We start from the raw sequence: 12,165 nt of genomic DNA on the forward strand, positions 1-12,165 counted from the left end.
TTTACAAGCTGGTGGTAAATACTTAGTAAGTAATATAGAAATGACGGCTTCCCAACAATAAAGAACTTGACAGTAGTACTTTGCAATTTTCTGATGAAATGTTTAATAGCTTCACCCTACTCTACTGGAGGAGGTCATAATTGATTTTCTGTATTGTACTATGCTTGACGTGCACGTGGTCTAATAATTTACTTAGTTAAAGCGTAGAGAAGTAACTCAAGCACTGACTCATATTACTAACACATTCACACCTGGTAATCTGTTAGGAAGGAGCCCTTTAACTCAAAGCATTATTTTGAAAATTACAAGCATAATTTTGAATACTAGTTGATACCATCACCATTTAATGAGAAACTTAGATGTAATGCTGACTTCACCACTGCTCTAACTCAAGGTAATCCTTTATTGAGGCATTCTCAATGTGCAGTCAACAGTGCCACGTCTAAGTAATAGTTACTAAATTATCCCTAAAAAACTCCTGTTGTGAGTGTCAGCAATTCAAGAAAACCAGCTAAACCCCATGCAAAACAACTTCCTAATAAGACTGTGTTATATCTACACAGTTAAGCCTTTGCAATCGATCACGAAGTTCCAGAGCTGGAGGAGACCTTAAACTCAGACCTCTTCCTTAACCAGAGAAGGAAACTAAGAAGCAAGAGTGGTGCCCTGTCCGGGAACAAACAGCTTACTGGTAATACAAATGGCATAGAGCCCGAGTTTTCTAACAAATTCAGTAGCTTTTCTCGTTACTCCACACCACCTACCCACCCACCATCACCTGCATGCTTCTGTCCTCCCCTTCTTTCTAAACCCCAACCTCCTGATTGCTTTGGATATCTATCCACTCTTATAATTAATCGTGTCTGCAATTGCCAATGTAACTGTCTTCACTGTTAAACTTTACTGGATGCTTTTAAATACTCTTTTAATCTATTGGTCATACTGAGAGTACTCTGAAGGTAAGCAGACAAGAGATATTTAAGAAAAGAATATACAAGAATAAAAGGTTGAAAAATATTTTGGTAATAAATTAGGAAAACAAAAGAAAAAGGCAGCTTATACCAAAAAGGCACAAAGAGAAGTGTTAATTGATGATCACAATGAAGTGTTAAAACGAGAAGGAAAGTTACCAAAAAATACTGATGAAAAATTTAGCTAGACAGTACTCAGACAAGGCAGTATAGTTAAAGCAAAATGGGGAAACATGTTATTTACATAATTTTTATACACCATGGATGGATCCATCAATGTGAATTTAAATATTTTAAAATGCAAATTTACTTCCATTCAGCTTAACTAAACTATTTCTTTATTGATAGTTTCAATAAATTCTTTTGATTTATTTTTAGAGCAAAACAGCTTGCCTTCTTTGAATTCCTGCTACTACAGCTCCAGTCTCCATAACAGTCACCTAATTACTATGGAGCTGAATATCTATTCACACCCAATGAAATCTACAGTTCTTATAATTGCCGTCATTTTCTTCCCATTGCATGCATGCACAGAGATTCCACTTCACTTATTCAAATCTCATTTGGGTCGATTTATCACCAAAGACATCAAAAATAATACACCACATTCTTGCAGTTTTACAAACCAGAATTTTCTTGAGGGTAGCTGAATGAACGCAAAAAATCTTAGAGAAACACTTTGTGTCTACATTGAAAAATTGATTTGACTCTTTGGAAACTTTCTGAATCACCAAGATTCTTTGCACAGAATTGTACTTTTTTAGAAAATAGCTAAATATTCCATTGCTATAACCATACGATGTACAAATTTTCTTGACCAGCAGTACTTAGTAAATGTAGACCAATGTAGACCCTGATGCTTTGCAGTCAAAATAAATTAGCTTGAAGAGATTAATGTAATCACTCGATTCCCATACATCTGAACATTGCTATTCTTGCAACTGAGATGTTATTAGGGAAGTTTAAATCCTAAGAAAGATGTGACTGTGTCTCTGAATTGCCCATTGGCTCAAAGTATTGAAAACGTTTTCCTTTTCTGACTCAGCTCACACTGCATTAAAGGAAAGAAAAAGGGCTGTCTAAATGTTATCCTAAGGGTAGGAAAAACAATTTTTTAAAATAGTTTAATAATATAGTAAAAAAAAAAAAGCATAATCTCTGTACCTAAGGTAGATCATTTTGGTTGATATTAAAAGAGAGAAATGTTATCTTAAAAATGAAATGTTTTCTTGCCTTACTGACATTTTTCCAATTCATATTTTTATACAAGTGTTCTTCAAAGTAACATACAGAATTATTTGCAAGTATAATACCAGTAAAATTACCTCTCCTGGGGGTGAATTTCCTAGGTTCCTAAATATCAATGGCAGAGGAATAGCTAAGAATATGTTTATTTAAAACCACCCCTTTTAACTAGTGATCTCAACAAATTACACAAAGTATCAATTTATTTAGAATCTTCTTTTTCAACTGAAAAAATTCAGTGATGCCTAATCGCACCTGCAATACAGAAGTAGCCCATGACATAAACGGTTGATTATTATTTTAGTAGCCATGTATATTGCAAAAAAGAATCCTGTTTATTTTTTTTCCAGACTCTACCACTCCTTATTGTTCTGCACCCAGTTAGCTTCATCTGTTTCCATCAGCTACATCGGTCCCTCTCTGATACCATTTGATTTCTTTTTTATTATTGAGGTATAATTGACATTAGGTATTATCAGTTTCATGTGTACAGTATAAGGATTCAACATTAGATATACTGCAAAATTATCACCACAATAAGTCTGGTTATTTTCATTTTTTAGAGACTTATTCATTTAATTGAGGGGATGGGACAGAAGGAAAGAATCTCTCAAGCAGACTCCCCAGTTAGTGGGGAAGCCCTACACTGTTTGATCCCAGGACCAGTGAGGTCATGAGTCGAGCCAAAACCAAGAGTCAGTTGCTCAACAACTGAGCCATCTAGGCACTTCCAGTTTGATAAGCCTTAATTATTTCACAGGGCAATAGTGCTATACACTGGAATTAGTAATATGTGTTCAACATTCCCCAAAGAAAAGAACACTGAACTTTCAGTAGAGTTACTTGACATCTGGGCAGATCATAGGAATTATTCACTTGACCTTGGCTAAATCACATAATCACTTTTCCCTAGTTTGCACAAAATTACAACGCCTATTTGTGAAACCCACGTGGTAATTCATTGTAAACTGTGAAGTGCACTCTTCTATTTATGCTCCATGCTCCTCTTTCTTGACTGATCTTTTCAGTTTTCTTTCTTGACTCCTCATTCCAGGCTCCTTTAAAATATAGTAAGTGGATCCTAAAGAAGCTTAAACAACTACCTTGAAAGCATTTTTTTTTTCTATTGGTGATAAAACTCATTTCTCGATATCTTCAACTATCTTTATGCCCCAGTCTCAAAAACCCATCTCTACCCACCACCAGCATTGTCACCTATTTGAATCTGAAAGTCTCTCAAGATTAGAAGTCACAACCTGATCTCAGGTGTTTGAGCCCGATGCGGGGCTTGATCCCAGGACCCTGCAACCACGACTTGAGCCGAAGGCAGAGGCTAAACCCACTGAGCCCCCAGGTGCCCCTCCAGTGTTTTTAATGAATGTATTCTATCTTTTCAAATTGCGTTTGAATGACTTGCCTTTTCATTTTTTTAGTAGTGTCTTCTGACTAGTGTCTCCTGGAAACTTTAATGGATGTTTTTGATTTTGATGATGTCTTATGTATCATTTATTTTCTTCTTTTGGTTCCTACTTCTTGTGTCCTAAGAAATATTTGTCTAACCCAAGATAACAGAAATTTTCTCCTATGTTGTCATCTAGACATTTGTTTGTTTGCTTCTTTCTCTTAGCTTGTATATTAAGATCTATGATCCATTTTAAATTAATTTTTATAGATGTGTGATGTAAAGATAAGGAAAGGTTTTTTTGTGTTTTTGTTTTTTGTTTATTTTTTGTTTTTGCCTAAGGATTTCCAATTGTTTCTGAGTTTTATGTTAAAAAATGTCATTTTCCCAGTGAATATTCTTTGCAATTTTATCTGAAGTTATTGAAATATATATGTGTGGATGTATTTCTAGATTCTCTATTCCATTCCACTATATCTATACTTACACTAATAAGTTACAAGCTACATAATACATTGGGTATTACTTTCATTTATTTTTTCTAATTTTTTTTTCTTTTTTTTGAGAGAGAGAGGGAGAACCTGAGTGGGGAGGAGGGGCAGAGAGAGGGGGAGAGAGAGAGAGAATCTCAAACAGATTCCATGCTGAGCTTGGAGCCCTCACAGGGCTCAATCTCAGGACCCTAAGATAATGACCTGAGCTGAAATCAAGAGTTGGACGTATAACTGATTGAGCCACCCAGCACCCTTGGGTATTACTTTTATTTTAAAGAGTAAATATGTTTAAGTAAATTAAAGTTTGAAATTTTTTATAACTGTCCAGATATTTACCATTTCTGGCACTCCTTATTCTTTTGTGTAGATCTGTTTTTTACATGTTATCACTTCCTTCTGCCTGAAGACTACTTTAAAATTTGTAATAGTGAAAGTTTTCTATGAAATCTCTCAGTTTTTATTTGTCTACAATGGTCTTTATTTCCTCTTTATTTCTGAAAGATAATCTTTTGATATAGAATGTGTGTGTGTGTGTGTGTGTGTGTGTGTGTGAATACTTTGAAGATATTACTGTATTGTCTTCTGGCTTACATAGTATCTAATAAGAAGCCTGTGAGTAATTCTTTTCATATCTCTTTTTCTTTTTCTCAATTTTCAGTTTATCTTTGTTTCTCAATAATTTAATGGTGATGTACCTTCATTTTTCATGTTTATTCTGCTTGGAGTACATTGAGCTTGTTGGATCTATAGTTTCACTGTTTCATTGAATTTTGAAGATTTTCATCACTACTTCAGCAAATATTTTTCTGTTTTCCTCTCTGCTTCTTGCAGCACTCCAGTTCCATGCATACGAGACTTCTTGGTATTGTTCTGTAAGTCATTTTTGTTCTATTTATGTTTTCATGTCTTTTTCTCTCTATATTTAAATGGTTTCTATATTTCTATATCTATTCTATATTTCTGTATCTCTATATTTAAATGGTTTCTAATACTATGTTTGCAAGTTCACTAATTATTCTTCTCAAGTGACCAATCTGCTAAGCCCACCTACTATATAGTTTTTAGACATTATATTTCACAATTCTCTCATTTCTATGTTATTCTTTTTTAGATTTCCATTTTTTCCTCACTGTTTATGTACTTCTCAGCTTCCCTAAATATATGGACCATATTTATAATTGCTGTTGTAAGGTCCTTATCTGCTAATTTCATTATTTCTGTCATTTGGGGTCTCTTTTGGTTGCTCAATCTTTCTTCTGGTTATGGGTCATATTTTCCTGCTTCATTTTTGCTTTGTATATGCTTATTTCACCAATTAAATGTTTACCATTTAAAGAGGAATATAAAAAGAAGAAATAGAAATACTTTCACAAAATTTCATTTCATTTATTTATTTTTATATTCCTTTATATATACTTTCACCAACTCTAAATAAAACAAACAAAAGAACCTCTACTCATTAAGTTCTTCTGTTTGGTTTGGAACTGAGATAGATCTAGGGGTATTTGAAGTAAACAAAACTAAGAATTCCTTCTCAGTACCTAAGTGATCAACAAAATCAATATACTATGTGTATCTTCAACTTCTTAGTATACCAGCTTCCTGGCATTGTCATTAAAAAAACAAAACAAAACAAAACAAAAACCCAAAAAAACCAGCATATTTCTTAAGAAAACCCTGAGTTAAATGTTAGAATAAAATGTTTTGTTTTCTTTGTTTTGAATACAGTAGGGTGTTTCAGCGTATCATGTTAAGGTTAAAGGATACTAGAAATCAGAAGTTGTGAGATTTTGTTAAATATAATGTGAGCTTAGCCTCTAATATTGTAATAAAATCCTGTTATTGTTACCATTTAGCAATTGTCATAATGCGACACAACCCACTTTTAAAAATTTTAGATGGTAAAAGTTAAGGGCCATTTCTATTCCTATAGCTTCTAGTCCAATACCAAACATAATTAAGTGCTTGATACTGTTTTTTAGTGAGCAATAATAATAATGATTTTCTAAACAGGATTTATCAATCTCTGTGAAAAAAAGAATGTGATGAGCTTTAAAGCTAAGGTCACATGGTTTCACTTACTTGTGGGGCATAAGGAATAACATGGAGGACACTAGGAGATGGAGAGGAGAAGTGAGATGGGGGAAATCGGAAGGGGAGACAAACCATAAGAGACTGTGGACTCTGAGAAACAAACTGAGGGTTTTGGAGGGGAGGAGGGTGGAGGGTTGGGTGAGCCTAGTGGTGGGTATTATGGAGGGCATGTATTTCATGGAGAACTGGGTGTGGTGCATAAACAATGAACTTTGGAACACTGAAAAATAAATAAAATAAAATAAAATAAAATGAGAAAAAGGAAAAATAAAAAAATTATGAAAAAAGCGCTAATGTCACATATATATCTAAGCTATTAGAGATAAATACCCATACATTGGTCTATACTTAGGTCCTTAGTTTTTCAGTTTGAATTTCAGCACATTACTTTTTTCTCCCTTTTCTTTTCCATAGTACTACATACTTTCAGTCTAGCAGAAAGGAAAATGAATTTTTATCACATCCTATTATTAAACTTTCAGGTCTTATGTTAAAAGGCCTATCCTTTGTCTTCTCTGTTCAAGCTATTCATATAAGCTTAGAGCCTGTCTTTTGTTATGACTCTAAAAGATTAAATAATTTCTTTATTGTTTTCATGGATTAATATGCAATAAACAAACCCAGTCATTTATCAGAAGATATACTAAATTAGAACAATTTAATTGAGTTTGTGCTCATTAGGACATGAAAAAATTATAAAACATTTTTATTCTCATGGATTTTCAGTTTTGTCTTCCCCACTCCCACCTCCACAACCTTACTTGTTTCCTTCACTGCATATGCAAGTGTCCATCATGGAACTCATGGAACATTTCACCATACTGTATAGCAGTTAAGCTCACAGTATCTGGAGCTAGACTCACAAGGTGTGATTTTTGGGTGCATATATATATTTCTGTACCTCAGTTTCCCCTTACTGTATAAAATAAAGATATAAACAATACTTACTTCATAGGATTAAAAAGATTAAATGTTGAAAATAATAGTGTCCACTTCTTGGACTTGTGGAGAGTTATAATACCTCACTTACAGTTATTAAAGTGTAATGCTAGCTATTATTGTCATCATCATTAGAATCATAAATAACCATTATCATCAAGAACCTTGAATCTCTTGGGAAGACAAGGAACAGACCTGTGTCTTATTCCATTTTGCCCACCTAGTGTCAGAAACCGCACCTGATAATTAATACGAACTCAGTAAATATTTTTACTTTTCATAAATTGTATTTTGTTTGTTTGTTTTGTTTTGTTTGTTTGTTTTCGTTTGTTTGTTTGTTTCCACCAGTAGTTGTTCAGAGGGATGGAATTTTGCTGGGGAGCCTTAGTCTTATGGCTTGGTTATCAGTAACAGCAGAGATGACACGAACTGACTTTAGATCTACAAATATTGCTGCTCTGAGATTCTCTGAATATGCAATTGTCTCTGTTGTCCTTTGCTTTCCACCCCAGACTCTGTGCATATATTGATCTGATAACGTGTTCTTTGCTATCATCTCCAGAGGCAACATGTTACCTAAGAGGAGAGATGCCATCTCATTACAAAATAATTGAATCCCTCCTCTACACTACCCATGGGCTGCCCTTAGCCTTCCCCAACCTCCCCAGCCTAGTACAGAGAACTTTCCCATATTTGACTATGGAGTTTCCTTGATCAGTATGACCATAGATAATCCTTTTTATGTATTGAATATGCCACATGAATGAATTCCAAAGAAAACAACCAAGTACTTATTTTGTAAACATGACAGTTCAGACTCTAAAAGAAACAAGAGGCTTCTCAACAAAAAAAGGATTTTTATGCTCTAACCCACAGTGTGAAAGACCCTGATCTCAAACACAAAATGTCTTAGGGGCGCCTGGCTGACTCAGTCAGTAGAGCATGCAACTCTTGATCTTGTGATGGTTAAGTTTGAGCCCCGCATTAGGTATAGAGATTACTTAGAAATAAAATCTTAAAACAATAACAAAAAAATGGAAAATATTTTAAGCTACATCTTTCTAATATTAAATTATAATAAGATTTAAGATGCCACTAAGAATATTTACATTTTATGCTAAGTTCATGGATCATACGTTCTTTTAAACCATAAATTATTAGCCAGCCATCTTGATAGATTATGCAAAACTCTGTTAACTTCAATAATTCTTTGAAATTCCAGGCATGAGTTCTTAAAATAATGCATGGCTTGCAAACTCAACCTAAAAAAATTCCCCCTGATTTCAAGGTCTGACAGATTTATGAGTAGATGAAGTCTGTCTACTTAGTAGAAAAACAGAGAGAAGAAAGTTGGAGCAAGGCTGAATTACAGGAAAAATACACACCCTGTCCCATCCCCCACCCCAATCATTGCAGAAAGTTGTAAATAAAGGGTCTATGAAATGACAAACCCCTGCCCAATGCACAGGAAGAATATAAATATTGTTCTGTAATCACTGCAGTTATGTCCTATTTGCTAAGATTTTCTACTTAGGTGAACCCAGAACCACCTCACATCATCTACAAGTCCAAAAAAGCAATCACGAAACTGAGATTATGTTATTTTACTATATACAACACTCTCCTCTTTTCCCCACTTTTTTCTAGCCATGACCTATTTATTGACTATTAGGATACTGAAGTATTACTGAAGAGTATGTCTAACAAAAAGAAGTTAAAATACTTTTAAAAAGGAAATGTCAAAGCACATATATTACACAGAGGATACCAGAAAGATTTTCCATTCCAGAGTCAACCAGACCTGGGTTTGAACCCTGGTTTTGTTTGAACCCCAGGTTTGACTCTAGCTCCATGATTTCACACATCTTTTTTTAATGACTCTGAGCTTCAATCATTGTCCTGTGTGAGAAGGAGATAATATGTATCCACAATTTGAAAATTAAATTTTAAGATTAAATGAAACAATGTAAGCCATAAAGCACAATATTTGGCAAAGTAGGGTATCTGTGAAATGTGGGTCAATTTTTTTCTTTCCTTTTCATGATGGAAGTACCTGTTAAATCATGGAAAGAATGCTGCATTTTGAACTAGAAGACTTAGGTTGTCATTTTTCACTTTTTAATTTATGAGACAATTCAGTGGACCTTGTTGAATAGATATGAGCTAATTTTTAATGAAAATAGATATTATTTTTTCTATAAGAAAAATATATGGTAATGTACACTTTAAAATGTTCAATAAGTGCCAGGTATTAATATTATAAATTAACATATATGGATCAAAAATATATACATATATAATACCCAAGTTTTTATGAATCTGTTCTTTAGAGACATGACAAACTATAGTTACTTTATTCTTAAATGATACCTTTTTTTTTTTTTTTTGCTCAGTTTCTTCAAGGTCATATTTATTGGAACTGTCTCATAATAAACTGCAAGATGTCCTCAGAATGCGAAGGTTAAGGATAAGTATATTGGAATTGGACTCCAGGACACCTGGTTTTGTATTTAAAATCAAGCTGCAATTTCTCTTTTCCATTTTGGATCTCTCTAAATCGTTCAGCTGCCTTAATTAGATATGGAAGTTGATGTTCAGTATTTACCCATGCCAGACTACCTTACCTCTTTGCATGTACAGGTGCAAGTCATCCTTGAAAAAATTAAGGCTTAGGTCCCATTACATTTCCAACAATAGCTAATATTTTTGGAAATTTTAAAAACCTTCTCCCAGTAGATAATGTTGTAGAAAGCAAACCAAGGCAGAGGAATCACCCCACGCTACTGATAAGAATCCACATCAAAGTTGTGCTTTCAAATGAAGTGACACTCCTATTCAAACATAGAGCCTCATATGCATAAAAATTAGTTGGTCACCAGAGGAAAATAAATTAATTTTCAAAATCTAATTTAACTCATTTAATAAGACCATGAACCAAAGAGAATGAAAAATGTCAAGAAAAAGAGGAAATATACCTCAGCCAATACTAGGTTTCATTTCCTACTTAAAAAAAAATTAATGCTTCGTAAGATTTGAGAAGAGAATGAGGCCTATTCATTTTGATCCTCTGGCAACTCTTTGAAGCTTACATTTTAACCTGGTCTATTTAACATTTCCAGATGCTATGAAAGGCAATGTATGCAGAAAGCAACACCCATGGGGATTTGGGTATTTCACTTTCCCCACTGTTAGCAGTGATTTGGATCTTACTTTTTCTGAAAGCATCTTTAAAGAATTCTTCAAGCTGTCTGGAGAATGCTGGCTTGCAGAATTAAGCAGTAGGTCTGCATGGGTTGCTATCAGAGGTTGGAGCTGATTGATGTTGCTGAGAACTTCTTTTGCTTTGGCTGTGTTTTCAGGCGAATAGTAAATAAACTGGTATCCAGTACTGGAACAACAAAGATAAAGGCAAGTTACACAAAAAAAGCAGAAAGCAATTGCAGCCCTTAGTACCAGATGGCAAATGAGAAACTGAACTCCAGATAGCATGATTTCCTTTTGAACAGATAAGAACTATTCTAAGAGGTTTTCATGATGTCCTAAGAGTTTTTTTAAGCAAAATGACCAAGATATTTTTTAAGACCAAGATTGTTTTTCAAAGATTTTAAAAGTGAAATAAATCAAGTTTTGCTCAACTACAAGGAAGAGTCTTCATAATTACATATGTCAGGTATTAGTATTCAAAACAAATTATTGTTCATTACTAATAAATTTGAAGTCACATTAATATGGAGTGAAAGTATGAGCTTTTATATTCAGGCTAATTTGAATGTAAATCCTGGCTCTGCCACCTACTAGCACGGTGACCTTAGGCAGGCTTCAGTTTCCTCCACAGGAAATTATGAATAAATATACAAGAATTCTAAGAGGTGGGTAAGCTTGGTTAGAATTCATGTGAAATGCCTACAAAAGTGCCTAACACAGAGCAAGCATTCAGTAAGTACTACCTATATTTTCCCCCAGGATATACATGGCAGAGTGAGTAAATTTTAATAGCTGGGAAATGGGGAGAAAATATATTAATGCCAGGAAAATCTATTAATACCAAATTATATTAATGGGCATAAGGAGAATTTTATTGGCTAGAACAAGAATATTGATAGCATAAAAAATTCACTAGGCTATTTTATCATTACCCAATTTGTTCCTAGTGGTTTCTCATTTCAGTTGTAAAGAACAATCTAAAAGGGATCACTAAATAAAGAATTACTGACTTTTATAATCCTCATCTAAGAATTGATCAAGCATACTGCAGGGGTAAGGATTCCATGGAATGAAGGAATCTTTTGATAAGGAAAGACACAGGAAGCATTTCGGCCGGGGAAGGAATCAAACAGCAAAACACTAGCCAAAGTGAAAGAAGAGGGAAATGCCCTGGGCTGGCCTGGCGTAGCGCCGGCCTACATCCCTCTGCATCCACTGTCAAAGCATTTTTCATATATCCTGCACTCTGTGATGCGTACTTATCGAGTATTTTCTCTACTTACCAGTTAAACTATTAACATTCCCATAATTCCATTTCTTATTTAGAAATATTAGAATCCAGTAAGAAAAATCAACAAGTAGGGAGCACTCTTCCTCCTCTTCCATTCACACTAATGACTTTGATGGGAAGGTATCGGTTTCCTCGGTAACACAACACTCCTTTTTGTAAACCTATAATGACTGTTCCTATTGTTTTATTTATATATTTATTTATTGCACTGATTGAAAGAAAAGTCCTTTGTCGCCTGGACTATTCAGAAGATAGGACAACAAGCTGACGAGGGATACAGGTTTGTGAAGGCTAAGAAACACTTCAGCAGTGTGTGACACTTAGAATTTGCTCTTAATTCTGTCCTTACAGACTTCTACATTTCAGAAGTGGGAGCTGAAAAAATAAAACACACCATAACTACTTATTGTATGTATTTCTCTCTCTTTTTTTCAATATTTTATTTATTTGACAGAGAGAGATCACAAGTAGGCAGAGAGACAGGCAGACAGAGAGGGGGAAGCAGGCGCTCCGCTGAGCAGAGAG

The 12,165-nt window shown here is 34.3% G+C and overlaps 1 protein-coding gene across 8 annotated transcripts in view; it reads right to left on the reverse strand.

The window, feature by feature from the left end:
* Positions 1 to 12,165, reverse strand: part of INPP4B (inositol polyphosphate-4-phosphatase type II B) — an 805,823-nt gene that overhangs the window by 120,177 nt on the left and 673,481 nt on the right. For all 8 annotated transcript variants that reach the window (XM_032333489.1, XM_032333488.1, XM_032333487.1 and 5 more), the window contains one exon: positions 10,356 to 10,533. In XM_032333489.1, coding sequence (XP_032189380.1) covers positions 10,356 to 10,533 — 178 coding nt within the window. The remainder of the gene's footprint in view (positions 1 to 10,355; positions 10,534 to 12,165) is intronic.

Source organism: Mustela erminea, chromosome 2 (genome assembly GCF_009829155.1).
Source record: "Mustela erminea isolate mMusErm1 chromosome 2, mMusErm1.Pri, whole genome shotgun sequence".
In the NCBI taxonomy this organism is placed as follows: Eukaryota; Metazoa; Chordata; class Mammalia; order Carnivora; family Mustelidae; genus Mustela; species Mustela erminea.